Here is a 24390-nt window from a genome sequence, read left to right on the forward strand (position 1 = left end):
TATCACACTCTCTTTCTCTCTCTGATAATGTTCGATTATAAAGTTTGATTTATCTTTTTTTTTTTTTTTCGTCGAATATGATTTAAAGGTATACTCTCGGACCTCGATATAGCGAAGAAATGACATTAATTTAAAATCGAGACGTGGAGCAGTGAGATTGGACGTTAAACGATTTATTAAAAGATTGCATTCTCTCGATACATCAAACGCTACATCTTGTGCCGAGAGCGTAAGAGAAGAAACAAAATTACATTATCCATGCTTTCGTGTTCCCTATTGATCTTTGCGTGTTCTATTGGCAGTGGTTTTTATGCATTTGACACGCATTAGCGGCTACCTCGTTCTTGCATATAGCTTCTTGTTTTCTGCATTCTAGTAATGATATATAAACACCCATGGTTTTAATCTGTGTTTCTCTAACATGTAACATTAACTGTTGTGTCTTTCACATTAATCTCAATCATCTCTCATTAAAACTTTTGGCTATCCACCAACTTGATGAGTAGCTTCTAGTATTTTATTAGAATGCTTTTGAGATAATTTATACATACTCGTTCTAAGTTTATAACGATCAAGATTCAATCGGCGTTGCGATCGATCAGCAACCTCTTGGCATGATCGAGATCTTGTTTGAGATGCGAGTCGAGATGCGATCGCTCGGGCCGATTGAGCCTCGATTGGCATATATAACGGCGGAGGATGCAATTTAATCTTGACGTGATAAATCAAGGGGAGGAACCGGTAGAGATTACCGGGAACAGTCACGTGACCGGAGGCGGAGGCGGCGGTAAACACGAGGGCGGCGAGAATCATCACGCAGCCCCACCCGCGAGCGCCGTGGAGAGCACCGGGAAGAAGGAGAAGAGTGTTCTGCAAGCCAAGCTAACTAAACTCGCCATACAGATCGGTTACGCCGGCTCGACCATCGCGGTACTCACCGTCGTCATTCTAATCATACAGTTCTGCGTGACGACCTTCGTCATCGACGGCAAGCCGTGGCGAAACACGTACGCCAATGATCTGGTGCGGCATCTGATCATCGGTGTCACGGTGCTCGTAGTCGCTGTACCCGAGGGTCTTCCCCTAGCCGTCACCTTGTCGCTCGCTTATTCCGTCAAGGTGAGATTCTGCCGAGATTTCGTTGTCAATTTTTTTTTTTTTTTTTTTTTTTTAATATTTATTTACCAATTCTTTTTCCCTCTCATTTTCTTCTCAAATCGCTTCTCGTTTTTCTCTCTGTTCACAGAAAATGATGAAGGACAACAATCTGGTACGTCATTTGGACGCCTGCGAGACTATGGGTAATGCCACCGCCATTTGTTCGGACAAGACCGGCACCTTGACTACGAACCGCATGACCGTGGTACAGTCGTACATATGCGAGAAGATGTGCAAGTCGACGCCGAATTTCTCGGATATACCGAGCCACATCGGCGAATTTATCATACAGGCCATCTCCATCAATTCGGCGTACACGTCGCGAATAATGGAGTCGCAGGACCCTACTGAATTGTCGTTGCAGGTCGGCAACAAAACCGAATGTGCCTTACTTGGATTCGTATTAGCCCTGGGCAAGAAATATCAAACCATACGGGACGATTATCCTGAGGAAACCTTTACGCGGGTGTATACGTTTAATAGCGTAAGAAAGAGCATGTCTACCGTAGTTCCCAGAAAGGGTGGTGGATATAGGCTCTTCACCAAGGGCGCTTCCGAGATCATCATGAAGAAGTACGTATAGTTTTCTCATTCTTTTTTTTACTTCAAACATTTATTGATATTGAAATTTCGAGCAAATCTTACCATTTTTATTCATTCTTTCATTTTTTTTTTATTTAAAACTTTCATGGCAAGATTCTTTAAAGTCTTTGAAAGATTTTATAGTAAAATACCGCTCAACAACCTTTTAGCTGTGAAAATTTTACCGTCAAATTTTTTCAAATTTTCTAAAAGATGAGAATCTATTGGGCTTTAATGTAATACTACTTGGAAATAATATTTCTTTTTTTGACTCTTATTTTAATTTCTTTTTCTAACTCAATTTGATGATTTGTTGCAGATGTGCCTTTATATATGGTCGCGAAGGTCATCTGGAGACATTTACCAGAGAGATGCAAGAGCGTCTGGTAAAGAACGTGATCGAACCCATGGCATGCAACGGACTGCGCACCATTTCCATCGCTTATCGCGACTTTGTTCCTGGCAAGGCGGAGATCAATCAAGTTCACATCGACAACGAGCCCAATTGGGACGACGAAGATAATCTAGTGAACAATCTCACCTGCTTGTGCATCGTCGGTATCGAAGATCCAGTGCGTCCCGAAGTACCGGACGCAATTCGGAAATGCCAAAAGGCCGGTATCACCGTGCGCATGGTGACGGGTGACAATATAAACACCGCGCGATCCATTGCGCTTAAGTGTGGCATTTTCAAGCCAAACGAGGACTTCCTCATTCTTGAGGGTAAGGAGTTTAATCGCAGAATTAGAGACAACCATGGCGAGGTACAACAGCACCTATTGGATAAGGTGTGGCCAAAATTGCGAGTACTGGCCAGGTCGTCGCCCACCGATAAGTATACCCTGGTAAAGGGCATCATCGATAGTAAATCGACTGAAAGTCGCGAGGTCGTAGCGGTTACCGGTGACGGCACGAACGATGGTCCAGCCTTGAAGAAAGCCGACGTCGGCTTCGCTATGGGCATCGCCGGCACAGACGTCGCCAAAGAAGCGTCCGACATCATACTGACGGACGATAACTTCTCGTCGATCGTGAAGGCGGTAATGTGGGGCAGAAACGTCTACGATAGCATCGCCAAGTTTCTCCAATTTCAATTAACGGTCAACGTCGTTGCCGTGATCGTCGCTTTCATCGGTGCTTGTGCCGTGCAGGACTCGCCGCTCAAGGCAGTACAGATGTTGTGGGTAAACCTAATTATGGACACGTTAGCGTCTCTCGCCTTGGCTACCGAAATGCCTACGCCCGATCTACTCCTCCGTAGACCGTACGGTCGCACAAAACCACTCATTTCCAGGACAATGATGAAAAATATTCTCGGTCAGGCCTTGTATCAGTTGAGCGTTATTTTCACGCTTCTTTTCGCCGGTGAGTATCGCTTCTCTCGACTCCCCCTCGATTTCTCATCAGTCCGTTTCGTCGAATAAACAGAACGTTTTAAAAACTTTCGCGATCGACTGTCGCAGGTGACCTGATGCTCGACATCGACACGGGTCGCGGAGTGGCAGCGGCGGGCGGCGGACCCACGCAACACTTCACCGTCATCTTTAACACATTCGTCATGATGACTCTTTTCAACGAATTCAACGCCAGGAAAATTCACGGTCAGCGCAATGTCTTCCAGGGAATATTCACCAACCCCATCTTCTATTCAATTTGGGTCGGCACGTGTTTATCGCAAGTAAGTCGCCCAAGATTATATTTATTCAATTTATATGCCATATGAGAATAATGTTGATGATATTAAACCTTCATCTACGATCAAACGTTCCGAATTTAAGTGAGCTTAAACGAGATGCAGTAAATTTATAATTAATTTTTCACTAACGAAATGCAAAACAACAGTTGGTAGTTTTTATGATTTAAACGCTGTCATTTTATGCTGCTATTTTTTCTTTCTAACAGAATCGTTTAATTCTTTTTAGGTGGTCATCATACAATACGGTAAAATGGCATTCAGCACCAGAGCGCTCACGTTAGACCAGTGGTTGTGGTGCCTGTTCTTCGGAATCGGTACGCTAATATGGGGCCAAATAGTTACGACTATTCCTACACGCCGAATTCCCAAAATTCTTTCGTAAGTTAAAATTACATACTCTTACACACGTAAACACGTTTTTTTTGTTTGTTCTTTGAGCACAAAACTGAGGTTTGTTGCAATAGAAAGAACACGAATGAAAAGATGATTGCTCACAATACTTTTTCTCTAAGAAGAAAACGATTCTTCCTAAAGTAGAAACGAAATCATTTTCATATTTGTATAATTTGTCAATTTTATCTTCAGTAAGGAAAATTTTTATTAACTAATTAATATTGAATAGATATACTTGATGATAGATAATACTTTTAAAAATATGTTAATCATGGAAATTCTTTTTTTCTTGTTTTATAATGTTTCTTGATTTATAAAAAGATCATTATGTAAAGGCATAAAAGATGAAAGGTCTTTTAATAAGTAAATAATCTTTTTATCACTTGATAATCATTGTGAATATTACCATCAACATATCGACATTGTGCTGAAATCAACGCTTAGAGTAACCAATTTTATATTTAACGATCTATTATCACAAAAACTTAGCATCTTAAGTTTTCGTTTCATTAGTGGTAGATGCCTTTGCATGCCGAATCTTGAACTCACTCGTGCCAATCTGTATATATACATACATATATATACACCACAGGACTAGTAACAATTTTATGTCGAATTTCCGAAGAATGTTGTCTCCCACTGTTGAAAACACGCGCGATTATTTTGCTTTGATCTATGATTGTGTGTGTGTGTGGAATCTTTGATATAAATTTGATATAAAATAACTGCAAAATTGTACATAAGATACGATTTAATATTCCTACATCAAAATATTGTATTAATTGAATCAAATCTATAATTGCACAAAAAATGTGTAATATATGTCTAATATATTATTTGGATATTCTTGTCAAAATGATATATACATATGAATAAATTAATTACAATTTTTTGCAATATTAATATAATTACAGTGTTTAAAAAGAAATCTCTTATGTTTGACGCACACAAACTTGTACAATAAAATAATACAATGTAAAATCATTTTATATATAAGTGATTTGTTTTGAAATTTGTTAAAATTACTTGAATTATCAGTGATCGCGTGCACATTTCTGCGATCGTGAATCATACATGGAATTGATCAAATAAAAATAATCGTGCGTGCTTAGGCGAATCCCATCCTGGGTATTCCATCCCTCGCTCCTACAATCTTGGAGTAGCTTACGTAACTTGGCCTTAAACGTTGCATGATTACAGCCGTACAATCGAAATCTACGTACTTGTTTGTGTCGAGTGACCGATGACGTGCGCTGTTGCACTAATCAAAATCTCTAATATTCAACGAGGCGGATTACAAAAAGGCGCGAGGGCGAAAGCTTAATTCAGTTTAATATAACGCCATTGATTAATTAATAATCAATTCCTATTTGCGTGAGAAACAATTTGAGCAATTAATTAATGCTTATTAACACACACACTTTTACTCGATTCGTTGGATTTATACGGTTTCTATCTCTCTACCTTTCCTTTTTTTTTTTTTTTTTTTTTCTGCCCAACCTTTTGCTATCTTTATCTCTGCCTATTTTTGTCTTTCTTCTTACTGTTCCCATTCGCTCTCTGTACTTTCTCGTCCATCATATATATAACACAATCCGAGGACACACGCTCTCATCCATAACTCTCATCCTTTTTTTTTTTCTGCTCGTCCGATCATCTCTCTAATCCAATTGAAACCGGTGTAAAATTTCGGTGAGATCAGTTTCCGATAGCATAAAAAATGCACACACATACACACACATGGAAGAGATATTTTCATTATCGGAGGAGAAAATATAAGGATGCCTCGTGTTTTACGACGCATCGAAATTCTTTGATTTTACAATCCCGATCATCGTGCTTGTACCACTCTTTTGCACATCATAATCTCTTCTCTTCTGTCTATTCTCTTTTTCTTCCTTCAAAGCTAATTCAGCTCCTAATTCTCAAAAGAAGCACGGCTCGATGCGTAGCCGCATACGAGAATCTCCCTCTCTCGGGAGGGAGGCGCAAGGGAAGATATATAATCTCGAGTCGAGAATATACACGCTTTTTGCCACTATACTCTCTGTATATACGCGAGTCGAGTACGCCACTATAAAATGCTACACGTGCGGAAGGGTCAGCTAACCAAAGGTTACAGGGAGTGTTCTCGCGCGAAGCTTTTATCGCCGAGTGTAGTACGTGCACCGCTTGATAACACAACGGGACCGCCCCGGTTATTCACTTTGTACAGCGTGTGCGTATGTGTGTATCTATATATATATATATATATATGTGTGTGTGTGTGTGTGTATGTGTGTGTGTGTGTGTGTGTGTGTGTGTGTGTGTGTGTGTGTGTGTGTATACCGTTTCGTAGGTGAACAAAATCCCGATACTTCCCTCGTACGTACATACATACGTTCATCGCGTCCTGCATCGCGCCAGGACGACAAAGACCGATGACGAACATTGTTAACTAACTGAGTCACATTGGTCCCTGATTACATATGTCGGTACATTATTCAACAGTTTTTTTTTAACGATATCTGAATCCGATGATATGTAATTTTCGACAGTTTATTGCTAAAAAATTTATTTTTTATTTTGTGACATTCCGAAAGACAAATTGCTCGGCCAAATAACTCCCTATACTCCATATGGAAAATTATCTGCCGGTAGATTTTGTCCAAACTTTACGATTTTATAGTTTATGTGACGCTGAATAAGTTTCAATAGAAGCTACAATAATAATTAGGCAATCATTTAGATTCTGTGGACGTGGTTGAGAGGGTTTTGGGAGCTTCGAATTGCAAATATCTCCACATGATGAATCTTGAATTGTTTTACTTGTTGAAACTAGAAAGTTGCAAATAGATAATTTTCGGAAAAGGTCTACAAAAAATAATCAACTGTTATGTTTTCTGCAGGCTAAATTGTAGCTTCTAAAGAGTTGTGATTTTTATTCAGTGTCACATAAATTTAAAAAATCCTAAAGTATTTGAACGAAATCTATCGGCAGACTTTCATAAAGAGAGTTCCTTTGGACTGATCCTCGACATACTATCATTATTTTGTTCGAGTATTATTCTCACACAAGCTACGAGCTTGCGTGCGACCCTATAAATAGCAACGATAGGCGACGCGTAGTCGCGATAGTACTGATTTTCGCGCTTGTATCGCTCAACAGGTAAGGAGAAAATCACTTTTTTTTTACATCAAGTCAGATCGACGATTTGACACAAAATTAACGATATATTCCGAACAAAACGAATTGATTTAAAGGTGATTTGCAGTAAAAAACCAACGAAACGGAAACACAACATTCCAACATTCTAAGCAAAGACGATCGCTTATCTAAGTGAACCGTACCTTTGTGCGGATTATATTAATTGCAAATCCAATCGTCGACTATGCTGAAGGAAAATGTGCAAAAATTGACTGCATCGAATGCAAAAATGCTCCATTTCTAACGAATTCTTGTCATTCTCGCGTGCATATATAATCTTGCGTTTCTTTACTGTCGATTGTAACGCTGAAATAAGCAGCAAAATTGCAGGAAAAGTTTCGCACCTCTAATCTGGCTTTACACTAACATTCTGTACTATATCACAGAGAATACACTTTCATATTCACATTATGCATTCCCTTTGTTGACTCATACATGCTGATTGTTCATTAATCAACTTGTTTGAAATAATTTTCGAAAACTGAAATAATTTTTCTCTTATTAGGAATGAATTCGAATCGATATCTTTTGTATTTAAAAGAAAATTAAGTATCTCTTGTGTGATAAAAAATTATTTCTCGAAATTTTTTATCATGAAAAAATTTATGTAAAATTAAGCGAAAGAACTGATCATTATTACCTATTTGCAAAATTCTCTAAAATGCAATTTTAATTGACCACAATTTCACATTTCTTGCAAATATGAAATATTGAGAGAAAATTATTTCAGTTTATTCCGAACTCCATCATGTACACCCCAACACTCCGCATCTTTTTTTCACATTTTTCGTAACATTATTAATATTCACCGAGTATATATTCATATATTTTCTCATGACACACCCGCACACGCGCTGTCATTAACTCGCCACTGCCTAGCTTTGTCACCATTATCGCAATTTTTTTTTTCTCAAATCATCACGCGTAGCGTTAGCGTGTCATAGTAGATTAGGGATTCTGCTAAGGAGCGAGGGGAAAACGGAAAACGGTGTTGGGTGGTGTGCAGTGCGCCGAGGAGGGAGAGCCGGCCGCAAAGAAACAAACAAAAAAAGAGGGAAAAATTAACTAACAGTTAGCACACCATTCTTTTCCATTCAGTTTTTTAACAGGAAGAAATCCGAGTGATGAAGAAATGGTTTCATGTTTTTTTCAAAAACAGATGGGGCCGCGGCCAGCCGGATGATATCGGCGCGATCAATCTAGGAGACGAGAAATTCGACCCAGACTCGGATAAAAAGCCGCGCGCAGGACAAATTCTATGGATCCGTGGTCTAACACGGCTACAGACACAGGTAACTATCCCTATCTCTCTCTCTCTTTCTCTCTCTCTTTCTTTCTCTCTCTCTCTCTCTCTCTATCTCTCTCATTCTCTCATTATCTCATCACTCAACAAAAATCAATATTCTCTCGATTCCTCTCTATCACGAATACAGAAATTAAACCCAACAAATCGCCTCCGGATCCAGCTTCGGGTTCAGGTGGCGAAACCACACACGGTTCTCTTTAACATTAAAACTTTTTATAGGACTCTTTCTTCTTTTTCTTTTTTTTCAACAGTGCGCGCGCTACGACTCAACGTTTACGTCCACGTTGAATGTATGCGCGCGTGCAATTATTATTACGTCTTATTATCGCTATTATATTATTACATATTTATATTATTACCTTACAGAATTCAATCCGAAACTACTGTTATTACTGCCTGCCATTACCATTATTATTACAATGACGACGTAACATTACATAACGAGACGAGCCGTTTCAGTTTTGGTGTTACCTTGGTTTGCATTTTCATTTGAGTTCCATCGCGTAAAGAGAGCCGCGGGCGTTTTTTTCATCGCATACCGACCGCAACAAAAAAAAAAAAAAACCAATAAAACCGACGACCGTGCGATAAAAGTGTCTCAACAGACGACTAAAGTCGATAGACCCGATCGTTAACCGACGACTCGAAAGAGAGCTCGCGGGAAACGATCGCTGAAGGAAGAGCAAAGAGCCACCGCGAATTTTCACACGACAACGAGACACTCGGTGCTCTCTCTCTCTCTATCTCTATCTGTCTATTTTTCTCTCTCTCTCTCTCTCTCTTTTTCTCTCTCTTTCTCTCTTTCAGAGACTCCAGACACTTGTGTCTTTACTCTAATTAGGTACCACATTCATGTACATATACATATGCATATGTAGACAGGCAAATTCAATCTTCATGTATAAGTCTTCGCCGATAAGATTAGGTCTAATCTCGATTAGGTCTTTATCTCGGGTAGGAAAGATCGATCTGCAGACATCGATCGATCGGTCGATCAGTCGCGATTAGGATGACAGAACCTAACGGAGAGAAACGACAAACAAGAGACGAGATAATGCGTTTAACGTAAAAACCTGAAAAACTCGTACGACTCGACCAGCGTCACTGATCGCGCATGCACGACTCTTCGACGAGAACGACGCACCGATAGGATTGACGCACACACACACATATATACACGTCAATACACACATAGAAATCTGCCACAGTAGACGCACAGATTGATGCTTGCTCTCCGCCCGTATGTCCCCTTTACGCGAATATCGGAGATGTGGGAGAGACAAAAGACAGTTGGATCGGATATTTTTTACCGTATAACTAGCACAAAGGGTCAGTCGACTCAAAGATAAATAATTTTTCTCGTATTTTAAAATATTAAAAAATTTTACTCTAAACATTCCTTCGTATCTTTTCTAATCTAAGAAACGTATTGGCACATGTCATGATACTATTCTGTATAAGACATGTATAAAACACAAGATGTTAAAAAATATAACGAATAACACGGGGGTTCCAAAATCGATTATTTATTTTATTGATTGATCTTTTTCATGCAAAACGTCCGTTTTACCTTCAAATGCGTTTTACCGTCTCTCCCTCGTCCCTTTTTTAAAGAAGATCGCGAGTGTCGTGACCAATACGTAGAAGAATCATCAGTATCGCCGGTTTGAGTCGATTAATATTATATACTTTCTGGGTCGACGAGCTTTCGACTTGAGCACGTATATATTACATTGCGTACACATACACACACACACATACACATACATATACTTATTTGTACGTTCATCTCTCTCCCGTACAGCTTGTATCCATAGTAGATTTCCACAGACAGCCAGAACCAACTTAGCAATGGTCCACGCAGTCCTCAGCCCCGATATATCTTTCTTTTTCACTCTCTTTCTCTCTATTTGTGTTTCTTCCCACTCTCCCTCCCCACGATCTTTCTCAATTTTTGCTCCCTCCATCACTTCTCACTCTTTCTTTACGCTGTCTATATATATATATATATATATATATATATATATATATATATATATATTTCCCGTCCTCGTGAAATTACATGTCGGACGCTTTCATTCACCCACTCGAGGTTTTTCTGAACCCCAAAAAGTGAGCACACACTCTTGTCTCCGAGTCTAATGATCGATGTCGTGTTTCGCCGATCGACAAACTCGGATATTCTCCCCCGCAGGGGTTTACCTTTTTTTTCTTTCAAACTGTTGTCGTGTTGAAGTATACCCCGTCCGTGTATCCCGTTTTGGATATCCGCAAACGACGTGAAAAGCAGGATGTTAAATCGATCTACCAGTATAGCACTCTGTAGCAACTTTCTTCGCTAAACTTTCCCTCTCACAGATATGTCTTTATACCGCTATATAACTTTCCTCATTCCACTGTTAAACGAGCCCGGTCCCTTGCGTAATGCAAAACACCGCGCGGAAACTCGCGACTAAAGTAGGTAGTCTTATGCATCTAGCGTATATCTAAATCCGCCTCTTACGGGACACGTAATTAGCCGGTGAAACGAACTTTGATTGTTACGCGTTTCAAGACCGAATAAAAGATTCATCCGCCCGCTATTGTCCTTAGCGGCCTTAGTTGCTGCCGTTTCTATCGATTTTACGTTGAAGCGGAAGACTCTACTGTCTAAGTTAAAGTAGACGTTGCCGAGAGAACGACATGGACATTTGTACATGGATATTATATATATATCTATTGATAGCATTGGGTTATATAAATCGCTTTATTATACCAGGTATTATGTAAATTACATGCATTTATTTCTTGCGCAATTAAAGAAGAATATGTAACATTTGCGACGATAAAATCACGAAACGATGATGTCAATTGGCGATCACAGTCTCATATATATATATATATATATATATATATATCATACGATGATTAGTATATTTCAGGATTAAAGATTGTGGTCCGTTTCTCGTCGAAGAATCCTTAAAACGTCCGATAACACTCTGTACGATGATTGCGCAGTGAAGTAGTAATTTTGTAGTAATGTCAAATATTTATTTATCTGTCTATCTATTTATCTATCTATATATCTATATCTATATCTATCTATATCTATTTATTTATCTATTTATCTGTCTATCACTTTGGCGACTCGGGCTGTAACGCGACAAAGATAACGACATCGCTGGTTCGTTGCAGCTGTTACAGCCGATGTGATAAAAAGCGGATGCACGAATTGCATACAACGTTGAATAAAAAATCAAAAAATTCTAGTCCAGCTAGAGAGAACTCGCGACACGTATTATTTCCTTTCTCTCTCTCTCTCTCTCTCTTCTCTCCCTCTCTCTCTCTATCTCTTTCTCTTTGTCTGTTCACCAATTTTTCTACTACTCTATATATATGTAGCTACACTTCATACTCTCTATTGTCTTTATATATTCTCTTTCTCTCTTATTTTCTGTGTAACTTCGTCTGTTTCGCACAGTCAACGGTCAATAAGTGTTCAATATCAATGAGAAGCACACATTAACATAAACGGCTTAATAAGACAAAATAAAAAAAAAAAAGAAAAAAAAACAAAACAGAAAATCGAAGAAACAGACAATATTAAGAAAAAAGACAAAAAATGTGATAAGACGACAAAAAGAAAATACAATACCATGGAATGTCACGTGAAACTAATGATGTAAAACTGGATGTGTCACCTACTTTCAGACGAGCAATAGAACTCTGGTGCAGAATGTATCTGTGACAGGCAGATCCCCTTCTCAGGATTACTACATGGTTAGTCCGCAAGTCCACTATCATCCGCAAGTTTGATCATTGTTTGACCGTGTTATAAATAATAATCTGATTAACCGTTTCTCTCTATATTTTTCTATACGTATATATTTTTATCAATTTTTTTTCTTCTGATATATATTCTAGTTTTTTTTTTTTTTTTACGACACTTCTCACTTTGGTCGATATGTATACTATGTATTATGATTTCCTACAAGCAGACCTTTCAGTTTGCCTTTTGTGTTCTCTATCTCTCTGTTTCTCTCTCTCTTTCTCTTTCTCTCTCTCTCTTTTTCTCTATTCTCTCTTCTACTATTCTGCTACTACTACTACTACTACTACTATTACTACTACTACTACTACTACTACTATTACTTATCTGTCTTTTTTACACACGTCTCACAATGTCTGCATTTTGTTTAACAAGTAAGTGCTTGCGGACTGCGAGTCTCGATTAATATTTTTCGCCCGTGTGCTTATTATATATATATTTATATATTATTACTACATGCGACACACCCATCTTTGTGGTTGATTTTAAATGATTCTCCACAAATTAAAAAAAAGAGCAAAAATCAATATATATATATATATATATATATATATATATATATATATATTGGCGATATATACATATATATCGATTTGCATTCGCCTTGCGGCAGCTAACAATAACGCTCCTGTTATTTTTTTCTCTTTTTTCTTGTATCACTATCTACTACCTGTCTCTGTGGATCCTGTGTCGCGGGATACGATCGCGCATATCCGATCGTGTATATTTTGCTTCTCCCGGTGTCACAATCCTCTGTATCTCTGTCAAGCGAGAACGCTTAAATATAATGGAGCGCATGATCGGTAAATACTACACGCTCCCGTTCACGACGTGACAACGAAACAACCAACCAACCAACCACCCCATGCGCGGTGTGGATTGGACCACACGCTATCGTTGTTGTTGTCGCAGCCCGCGAGAGACATATTGATGGCTTTGATGGCGTTCGATGGACGTTATTACGACCGTTTTGGCTGCCGTCATATGCTTTTCTCTCGATTGTCTCTCTCTCTCTCTCTCTCTCTCTCTCTCTCTCTCTCTCTCTCTCTCTCTCTCTCTCTCTCTCTCTCTCTCTCTTTCTCTCAACCGTACTTACACTTTACGTTCTTACGTGTCTCTTCTATTTTATTTTTCTTTCTTCTCTCTCTCTTTTTTTCCTCCTTACTCTTTCTTCTTTTTCTTCTTTTTTTTTTCTTCTGTTTTTCTACACACTTTCCTCTCTAAAGTGTTGCATGTACGTGTATGTGTGCGTTTCGAAAACGCTCGTTCATTGACCGAACAGAGAGGTCGAGGGCGAGCCGCGCAGCTTTCCGAGTGATCAGAGATGTGTATCGGCGCTAACTGCGGTGTGTGCTATCCGTTTCTCGATGCAGCGCTGTTCCCGGAAATGTTAGTTAAAATTGACTGAGGTTTCGATGATTCCTTAGTCTTTGAGTCTAGTCCCATAGTCGTAGGTATCTCGCTGAATCTTGCTTCTCTCCGGTTCTACATCTTCGAAAGGAGACGCGGAGAATCGGTTGAACCCCAGTTAACGTTAATTAACGTTCCAAGGAACGGCCCGCTAAAAACACCAGCCTCTATTAAACATTCGACAAATCTTTATTATTATTTTTTTTTTGGATCTATGTTTGGCTTTCTTGCGTGCGTGCGTGTGCGTATGTGTGTGCGCGTGTACATGTGCAAGCCTCATCTTTGTTTTTCTTCATTTCCGGCGTACGACTTGCTCGGTCGGCCGGCTTTTTCTCCACTTAATTATACACGCGCCGTGTATATCTGCTTCCTCTGTCTCACATTTTCTTTATTCGTTTTTAATTATTGCAGTGTGGGCATTGCTGTGATGATTAACACGTGATGTACGATGTTATTACCGTACGTTGTATATCGATGTGCGCGCGTGTGTATTTATATTATTGTGCGTTTCAACGTACAATAGTATGTATGTATACTTATATGTATATTCATATATATATATATTGCATTGTGCGTTCTATATCGATGGAGCGAAAACGCTCGGACATTGAAAACCGCGAGGATTTTCGCGAGAGTTTTTTTTCGTACACACACGTGAGATCGCCGATTCGATCGCGATTACGTGTTTCGAATTTAGCATTTTCGATCGTCGAGTCTCACACAGTTTTCTCCCTTACATCCTTCTCTAGACTTGTACGTCGAACTTGTTTTTCCGCTACTCGAATTGTTCGATCAAACGCGTCAATCAATTTGATCGTCGACACCCATTATCTGTTCCTCAAAATTTAAAACGGCATTCGGTTCCGATTGATTCTCTCTTTCTTTCTCTCTCTCTTTTTCTCTCTCTTTTCGATTATTTGAACGACTGGAGCCAGTGGCCAACACGGATCTTGGTCTCTCCTCGATTAGAGTATCGCTTGACAAATAAAAAAAAAAATAAAATCTTGACTGTAAAGTTCGATAAAAATTTGCTAAGGAGGTGTCAAAATATCTGCAAGTCTGATGAAATTAAAGTAACTTTTATTTAATCAGCAATCTCAACTCTCTGCCTTAATTTAATATTGAATTATTTGAAAGAAAGAATAAAAAAATATAGAATATTCGACAATAATTAATCTGGAATATTAAAAAAGTAATCAAACTATTGTGGGAGCATAGACTTTATACTTTTGTCGAATCATCGGAAATAGTGTCTGATCAGTGACGGCCTTTTTCACTCGGCGTGTGATTTAAAACTCGTTAATATCGCGCAGTTTAAATTGCTTGTACAATGCGATACTCAAATCGTGTGACAACGACTTCAGTCGTGCTTCTCTTTCGAGCTTTTGCAAAATTGTTTTCGCTCTCTCTTTCTCTTTCCTGTTCGAGAGAGAAATCGCCTCTGCTCTTTGCACCAGGAGGCTGGCGACGTGAAAAGTAGTGAAAAAAAAAGAAACGTGAAAAAACGAGAGAGATTTTCCGCGCCACGTGTCAATTTATCCGTCGACACGAAGGGGGAGGGGGTGAAAATAGAAAAGACATCTAGACACCCGCCCTAGAGACGAAAATGGAGAAAACGCGCGGAGGGGAAATGATTAGCGAACGCCGATGCAATCCGCGGCAAAAAGTGTCGCGCGTGCTAAATGAAACGTAGTGTATGATTAGCGAAGGTGAGAAAAGCGAGAAACGAGACTGATGGTTATAATTTGTGGTTTGTTAGCCAGCGGAACCCATTCGAGAGACTGAGGTATAAGGGGGCGGCAGATTCTTTTGCCCGCCGCCACACTTATCCTGTCGGAGTACAAACAAGTACGTAGCTCATGTAGATGATCGCCTGCCGTACATATATAATACGTTGTTATAATCATCAAAACCCGCCAATACGCGTGTTGTATCGCATATATATTATACATATATATATTACCTTACTATATATCGTCATACACGACGGATCGTCGACGTGCGTAACACGTGCGCGTGCACGATGGAATGTCTCTTGGTCTCTCTTTCTCTTTCTCTCTCTCTCTCTCTCTTTCTCTCTCTCTCTCTCTCTCTCTCTCTCTTTCTCTTTCTCTCTCCCTCTATCTGAATTTTGCGATGATTTCGTCGAGTTTAGATTCTTATGCCATAAACGCGCAGAAATATAATCTCTACATTTATTTCCAACACACACGCACACGTACATGTATACACAAGGAAATATTTTATTGTTATAAATATTTATAATATATATATAATATAATAATTTATAATATATATATAATATATATATTTAAAATATTTAAACTTTTTTTTTAAACTTACGACGTAAAGGAATTTTCTCTGCGCGTTTCTGGCATGGAAAGTTGAGCCTTTCGAGATTCGAATTCTTTTACGATCTCCACCTTGGATCGCTCTGAATCGATCCTTGTAAATGGAGACTCTCTTATTCAACGAGGATTTTGATAATAATTTGATTGATAATAACGACGACGAGTATCGTCGTGACGACGATATGTGGGCGCTCTCTCGTCTTCCCGAGAAGTGTTTCGGTGCGATGTCACGGCGGCGACGATTCGAGATGCACGGATATGATTACATTGAACGAAGTGTCACACTAATGTGTTTTCTTTGTGTAGCGGGAGGGGTGTGGGCTGCGGTCGGTGGACCCTCCCCCGTTCGTCGGGGACCGCGATATTGCCCGGCAGATCCACCGGCCCACCCGCGCTTTCCGTTTCTCAGTAGTATAGTGTCTGAGTGTGCTGTGTGTGTTTCCGTATCCATCGTCGTTGCCTCTCCCATCTTCTCCCTTCGTGCGCAAATCTCGACGCAATTTGCTTGCGTCGGCTTTTGCGAAACTTTTTTTAAGTGTACTACTCGCGTACACTTGTTCCTTCTAACCGACCGTATTTTCTCTTTTTTTTTTTTTTAACAATACCGCCCGTTTTCGTTTGTCCCATTGATATGATCGTGGATAGAATAGAGACACGCTGAGCTTCGTCAGCGCGAGTGTATGATACTAAAAAGTTTGGTTTTTCACCCCGACAAGTAAAAAGAAACGCTCCAAAGAAACGCTTTCTCCGCTACTACCAGTATCGATCAGACTATATCCCTTTCCTTCGTGCTAGGAACGATTGCGCGTCGACTTCTTTTTAGGTCGGAGATCTTGTAGGAACCCTCGAGGATTGAGGTAACGTGTCAGTCGTAGATCTCGATGGTGTTGCTTTGTTATGACGATGTAGGAGGAAGGGTTGTGAACTTGAATGAAGTAGCATTGCTGCATCGTGCGCACTTCCTTCTTTTTTTTTTTTACGTATCGGCAGTACCCTTAATCCTAAATCCGTTTCTACAGACACGAGAGTAGATGGATTATCAAAGACCACCGAATCACTCGAACTGATCTCTTTGAGAAGAAATTTCATTTCGTGGAAGCTTCGATTAAATTCGCATCCAATTGACGAGATTGGCTATAATGTACTCTTTGTACACGTTTATTTATTTATTTCATTATTCGATGTTTACTCGGAATTTTTATTCGTCGCGTGCAAGTCTTTCTGAAATAATCGGCGAGTGAATTTAAGAATTTAAGAATCTCCTTAAAATCTTTCAAGGATATCTTCTCACTCGGTTGCTCTCGATTTAATAAAACTCAACACGTCGCAGTCGGTCATCCGGAGCCTCTTAAGAGCGACAGAGTCGGCGACTGGACACCGATAAGAGACGATCCTTTCATGGCTTATTTATATTTAAGTACATAATTAAATAATGTTTCTGAAATATTTGTCTAAATATTCGAAATTAGAATTATTTTGCTCAGCCACGAAAGGAGACCATCGTCGTATCCGATTTGAATCCCTCTTTCCTGTCTCTGTTAGTGAGTGTGTGTGCGTGCGTGTGCGTGTGCACGGTTGGCCAATTTATGCATCGACCTTATTTTCTGTTTGCCCGAGGTCTAACACCGCCGTTGTTTCGTACCGAGTGCCAATTAGAGAATTTAACACGTTACACCATGTGATTTGTGTTGTTGTGGAAAGACAAATATGAACGTATCTCGTCGATCGAGCAAACGTCGCACAATTATCGGCATGCATTATTTATTCGCTATCACTATTGCGAACATTGGTAAAGAGAATTTTTTACACGCCTCCGATATCGATTAAGTCAGAGCCAGATCGAAATTTTCGATCCGATTCGAAGCCGATCTCGAAGAAAGGAGATCGATCGCTCGAAATTTATTTTAAAATTATTTTTCTCACATGATTCGCATATATATCTCTTCTTATCTCGACGAAGGGAAGCTTCGATTTTTCGAGTATTCCTCTTTGATCTGGCCTTGACTGCAATTTCTTTCTGTTGGAGTACTCGAAAGTATTGCAACTATAAAGCATTAACGCCTACTGTCTCGCGAAAACGACGAGAGACTGTTTCAATCTATTCTTGAATCGTCTCTACATATATTTAGCAACAGAACATGTCTGATCACAGCGTATGAGACTTGTTATGTAGTTTACAGTAGAGGAACGTTAAGTGTTGAAAAAACCAAACCACGTTGTGTGTGAAAACTAACTACATGCGTGAAACTAGGAGGATTATATTGTATTTAGGAGAAGCAACTGTGATCCACCCTGTCTTTTTGTGTCACGAACGTGTACCGTATCCGTTTTTTAGTGCTCCTTCGCTTTATTTACTATTACTCGTATTACACCAACATTACCAAAACCACACTATATCTGTCTCTGTCTCTGAACTTCTGTGTCTTACCCCTTATTATACTCTGTTGACACTCCAAGCTGTAGAGGAGCGGTTACAAGCGTGCGAATGCTTCGGCAGACTCGCTCGCGAACGGTTCAGGACTGTTGCGGACCATTCCTAATTGGGTAACTATTGCGAATTCCGTTTGAATCTACGATTAACATCCCCGCAGTCGCGAATCCCTGCTCGTTTTTCTTTGACGCTCAAAATAGATTGCAGGGCAATCACCGACGAGGAGTAGTCGATCCAGCACGTTCTGTTGAAAAATTCTTTTTATTCATCACGTTTATTAATTAATATTTAGAGACATTGTTAATATTGCAAGAATTATGTTGTTATATATGAACAGCTATTAGTATATCTAATTTAATTTAAAAATTAAATGCAATCTGATGTAAGTCTAAAGCAGAAGGAGATTTTACTTATAATAGATTGCATTTGGCGAATGGTTTCAAGAATTTCGAAATTACACGTTTATATTTTAGCCGATGTACAATAAATCGGATTAAAGAATATAAATATTAATTTTTTTTTCAAATCTAATGCTTCGTGCAATAGAATTTTTAATTCGAGTGTGATTTCTCATTTTATTATTTTGTTTCCATTAAAATCATCGACACAAGTTGACTTTAAATCTGGTTGAAGTGATTTTAACACTTTACTAGCGTTTTGACCGATATTGTTAAAATCAGATATCGGATTAATATAGATGCCATTCGCTATTACTATGTGTCTAGTTGCTACGATCTACTCCTCGTTTGCGATTCCCCTGTCAAGCCAACCTTAGATCGCAAGAGATGACGCTCGTTATTAGCGTCTTTAATACCTTCGCTCGAGAAAAGACGAAGGAAGGCTGTCTCGAGGACATCCGCGCGTCGTCCACATTCGGTCGTGTTGGTCCCCGATCCGATGATCACTCCACCATGAACCCCAAACGAAGCCGTGTAGGTACGTACGTATAAAAAGTGAAGTAGATTGTGCGCATGCGATACCGGTAATCGAGTCCGTATTTCTAGCTTGCATTACACGATGGTAGCCGGTGATACAGCGAGATCGTTGAAGGAAATCGAAAGAAACACGTCTTATATATTCCTCCGTAAATTAAATCGATCGGATTCTATTTAACTCACGAATTCGGGTGAAATGCAACCAAGTCGACAAGCGAAGAAACTTACGTCACGGACATAGAAAAAGAAAAGAAATACTTACAATTAAATAAATTAAAGTAAAAACTAAAAATGTATTTAAAAAACGCATTTATATATCCATAAAAACACAACAGCTACAAGAACAACGACAAGACCAGAACGTCGACACTCAGGGGACACTGAATAACGAAAAGGGGGACACAACATATTATAACACATCTGTGCGCGAAAAAGAAAAAAAAACCAATGTACGGCGTGCTTTTGTGTTGCTGGCTTGCCTCCTCGCTTCCTGATAGAACGTCCTTCCCTGTTTTTGCAGCTTCGAGTAATCAGAGCGTTCAAGTCGACTCTGGAAGATCTGGAGGAGCGTCGCTCTGTCCATAGTTTACACAGCTTACACAGTATGCGCAGTTCACGCAGCCACACCGGGCCCCGACCACTCTCTGACTTCACATACATTGACGAAGACCCAACAACAAACACCGCCTACAAGTCCTCTAATAGAAGTGCCGAGCCGATGATGAGTCAGGATTACGAGACAAACTACAGAGGATCCTCCAGGACGCAACAATTCCTCAACAGCCCCGCCTCGCCGTTGTTGCTGAGTGTGACCGGGCCGGCCAACGCGTACAATCATCATTATACCACCAATACCAATACCACCATCACCGATAATAGATCTCCCACTAGTAATGCCCACAATCAGCCCCTGAGCCCCAACCATATGGCGCAAATGAGCAGTAATAATAGAGACAACACCGGGAATTCCCTACTTCTGAGCTCCAATAACTTGGTCTTACCGGAGCTGACCAAACTCGTGCACGAGACTAGCATTTAAAAGATTTTTCTCTCTTCTTTGCATATCATTCCATCCTCCTCCATTCCTTTCTATCTTTTTTTTTCTTTTTTTTACTATCGATCATATCTTTAACATCTTTGATATATCCAAAGTTGTATTATTTAACTTTCTCTCTCCTCGTTTTGAATTTGTCCGTCTATCCTTCGATTCGATGTCTCTTATTTCAATTCTTTCCCCTTTGTCACCTTTTTCCCTCTACTGTGTAGAGGGATTTGTATATATATATATATATATATATATATATATATATATATATATATATATATTCCTCCTGCGGTCTCATATGCACCGCGGAATCTCGCTCGAGATTCTGCAACCTCGTCTCGCTCGATCCACGATGCGAGGGAAAATATCAATCTTATCTCTGCTCCTTTCTTCTTTCGGAATCAATTACCGTATCGTAATCATTCGCGTATATCTCTACTATTTCCGCCATTTTTTTCCAAAAACGTACTTAGTATTTATTCCGCATATATTTTACTCGTACCGATCACCGAATTTATTGTTGCCCTCAATCTTTTTTCTCCTTTTTAACCTCTCTTTCTCTCTTTTTCCTCCGCCTTTCTGCCGGAAACTTCTTATCACTCGCTCAACGGGGACGGCGGATCTGATCTGATTTCAAAGAAATCACAGCGCTTCGATTTAAAATACGTCTGCATACACACGAACAAGGCGCAACATTCGCAAATCGCGAGCTGCTACTTAAATAAATAAAAGCGAAGATTACGATGTACTTAACACGCGCGGTGTATCATGATATATCGGGGTGGGATGGCAAGCGAGGAAGAGGAGGAACGGTTGCGAAGAGACGGGGAGATTCTGCTCCGCGGAATATCGCGAATGGTTTGCGAATTGCACGTTCTCCGTGCATGGGCTTATACACTATCGAGTATGATGTGTACAGGAGTTCCCCGCTTTTTCTACCGCTTCTTTCCCGTATTCGATTAGTGTATCGGGTGAAAGTACTATTTTCGTCCTTTAGAAACGTCCTTTAGAGGCGTTCTGGAGTTTGTTGAACGAGGGTGATAGGGGCTGCGACATAATTGTGTAGAAAAAAATAATGAATATCTAACGAGATTATCGTTATTCCCCGTTGCATAGTCTTGTGATGAAAATGATGCTTTCGAATATTTCGTGAACTTTGAAATTGATACATATGTCACCTCGACGTTACATTTTTCATTAATTTTAAGCGCCTTAATTTTCAAGAGAGATTTTATTACGGGATGCTTATCGGAAGTTTTTTGAGATTAACATTCTCTATGTCTTATCGAACGGTAAGCCAGTGCAGCCCGTATGCGTATGTATGCGTGAAATCTGACATTAATTATTGAACGATCAAATTAATCAAAACGACTAATTATTTCTAATGACGATTGCACACTAATATTCGTACATGAAAATAGTATTTTATCCGTATACTTGACAAATGTAGACGGCGCTTAAGTGCTTGTTTGCTTATCGATTAATCTCATACAATCGTTTACTTATATATTTACCTATTTACTTATACATATATACATATATCTACCTATTTATTTATTTATCCACTGACTAATAATTGGTGATAAAAAGTAATTAAAAATTAATGCTAATTAATTTTTATGTGTACTTTTTACACGACAAAATTCTGGAAAATGAGAAAAACGAGTACAAACTACAAATGAAAGTAAGCTATATTTTTCGCTTTTCCTAATGTTAAGGGAGATATTTTAATAATTTTAACAATAGATATTTAAAATTATTGTATCCCACGAAACATTGTAGGGATAAAATAATTTGTATCTTTTTTTCTCGCTCATATTGAAAAAATATATCAAATAAATTAATTTACGCAGAGTATTTCTTTCTTCTGGAATCGTGTTATTTTTCAAATGTTCGCCAATTTGATGGTCAGTAATAATTACCCGTCACTCGTTTGCTTGCCTGTTTGGGATTGGATGTGAACGTGCCTATTCGCGCGATATAACTGATGACGACCCGGATCCGGGTCATCGAGGATGACGATGACGTAATCAACGACAATCTACCTCGACTGAGATAAATCCTCGCGAACTAACACTTGTAACTAATTTCCGTGAGTGCGATTAACAAAAGAAACCACCTTCTATCCCTGTCAGGGAGATGAAAAAGGCGCGCGTTTCGGAGCGAAAGGAACGCTCGATCGCGATCGATGATCGAAAAGAGTATCAGAGAGATCTTTTTATTATCTTCCCACGCACACCACGACGAGAAACGTCTTTCTCGTCTCGGGCCTGAATGTACTTACACATACTTTTACCGCTATGCCTCGGTCTCTTTTATTCTCACGACTCTATCGTCGTTCTCGTGAGCGGGCTTAGTTCTATGATATCGATATCGAAATCGAAAGTATTGCGAAATATTCAAGTTGGAGACTGAGTAGAAAATCCTCATTTCAGAATCAGCTTTTCCAATTAGCCAAATTCTTGTCTCCTATTTTCTTCTTTTAAATATATACATTTCAAAAATAAATATTAAAATTTATATTATGCCAATTGTATTGAAAAAAAGAAATGTTTTAACAATACGATGTCGAGATCAAAAAGCAATTTCTTGTCATTTTATTTATCCATTAAATAAGAAATAATATCTATTTACACCAAAGTGGGACCAAAGGAGATTACTTCATAATAGTTCTGACCCCGGTCACGAGTCCTCCATCTGGAAAATCCCCTCTTCTAGGTATATCTTCCTTAATTTTGTGGCTACCCTCAAGTATCATTCATCTCCCTGTCTCTCTCTCTCTTTCTCTTTCTATTGTCTCTGTATCTTCTTCTTGCCTGTCTCGAAGAAAATCGAATTCTGCCAGCGATCCTGACGAATAAAATCCGATCTCTATCTCTCTTTTTCTCTCTCTCTCTACCTCTCTTTTTCTCTACATCTTTCGACTGCTCGAGACGAATCGCGGGGGCTCAGAGTGTTGGAAAAGCGTCGTCCGATAGAGAATCCCGTCCCCACTTTTTCGTTCGAGTGAAAAAGAAAAGAAGAAAAAAGACGAAAAGGGAGAAAACGTTTGTCCGAATATTTTAGCGGCGAGGAAGGAAATTTAATAATTGTGACCGCGAATTACATAGGACGGTTCGTTACCGATATTTTCCTTTGCCGAGCGACAGCGTCGAGTGTGTGATCGAGCGGCGAATATATACAGCGACGATGTCGTTACGGACGGAGAGACGGAGGAGCACTCTCGTTCTCGATATTGTAAAATGTAAGTTTTATTCAATTTTTACGTACACTCTCTCTCTCTCTCTCTCTGTTTCTCTCTATCTCTCTACTTTTCTCTTTTATTTATGAATCTTGTAAGAGTAAAAATTAGGAACCGCGAATGTGCGCAATGAACGCGACGACCGGCATTCCAGGGAATCGTCAACGCGACTTGAATTCGTACCCGTGGAATTGAAACCGGCGTGTAATTCCGGTAGATTATAAAATCCCGATGGTGCTTTATTATTTCTTTTCTCGTCTCCATTCGCGACGATACTCCTCGAGATGTATTTCTTCGCGGACTCTTGGTCGGGATGATGTCGATTTCAATTCCCGCTGGTACTTTTTCTCCACGTTTCATGTTCCCGCGTAGAGGAAATCGTTCGTCGTCTGTGGATAAAAAAATGTACTTAATTGTTGGATCTCGTTTTTTTTTTCTTGGTCTACTTATTCTTTCTCGCTGATTCAAAGTGACTCGAGAGACGGAAAAGCTTATTTTACAGGGATAGTCGGGGTAAAAAGTTACGATATTTAATTGTAATCATGCAAGAGACTTTGCATTGTTACGATTGTTGAATGATGGTGTATGAAAAATTTTCAATATACTTAATATTCATTATACTAAATTATTGAGAAAAGATGATTTTATTTTACAATAGAAGTTGACGCGATCATAATTATTTCGATCGTCTCTCCTTTTCACTTTTAACCCGCTTTTCGTTCCAGATCGACGAGATACGCAAAGTTCGATCACCGAAAAAATGGAACGTGGTATCCTAAAAAAAAATCTTTTTTCCTCCTTTCTTCTTTTCTCTTGTTTTTTTTTAACCAGTCACTTAATTATAATC

The 24390-nt window shown here is 39.3% G+C and overlaps 1 protein-coding gene across 17 annotated transcripts in view; it reads left to right on the forward strand.

The window, feature by feature from the left end:
* The window catches only part of LOC105254317 (plasma membrane calcium-transporting ATPase 3), a 71184-nt gene that overhangs the window by 31881 nt on the left and 14913 nt on the right, over nt 1–24390 (forward strand). For 7 of the 17 annotated variants that reach the window (XM_011262897.3, XM_025407108.1, XM_011262903.3 and 4 more), the window contains 8 exons: nt 731–1119; nt 1247–1731; nt 2060–3105; nt 3204–3418; nt 3663–3814; nt 8176–8308; nt 12013–12081; nt 19778–20520. In XM_011262897.3, the coding sequence (XP_011261199.1) occupies nt 731–1119; nt 1247–1731; nt 2060–3105; nt 3204–3418; nt 3663–3814; nt 8176–8308; nt 12013–12081; nt 19778–20296 (3008 nt within the window). In that variant the 3' untranslated portion in view covers nt 20297–20520. Of the gene's footprint in view, nt 1–730; nt 1120–1246; nt 1732–2059; nt 3106–3203; nt 3419–3662; nt 3815–8175; nt 8309–8688; nt 8887–12012; nt 12082–15299; nt 15389–19777; nt 20521–24390 lie in introns of those variants that run through there. The other 10 variants (XM_025407111.1, XM_011262908.3, XM_011262910.3 and 7 more) reach the window with 6 other exon arrangements.

The sequence above is a fragment of the Camponotus floridanus genome, unplaced genomic scaffold (assembly GCF_003227725.1).
Source record: "Camponotus floridanus strain SB8 unplaced genomic scaffold, Cflo_v7.5 scaffold160, whole genome shotgun sequence".
Taxonomy (NCBI): domain Eukaryota; kingdom Metazoa; phylum Arthropoda; class Insecta; order Hymenoptera; family Formicidae; genus Camponotus; species Camponotus floridanus.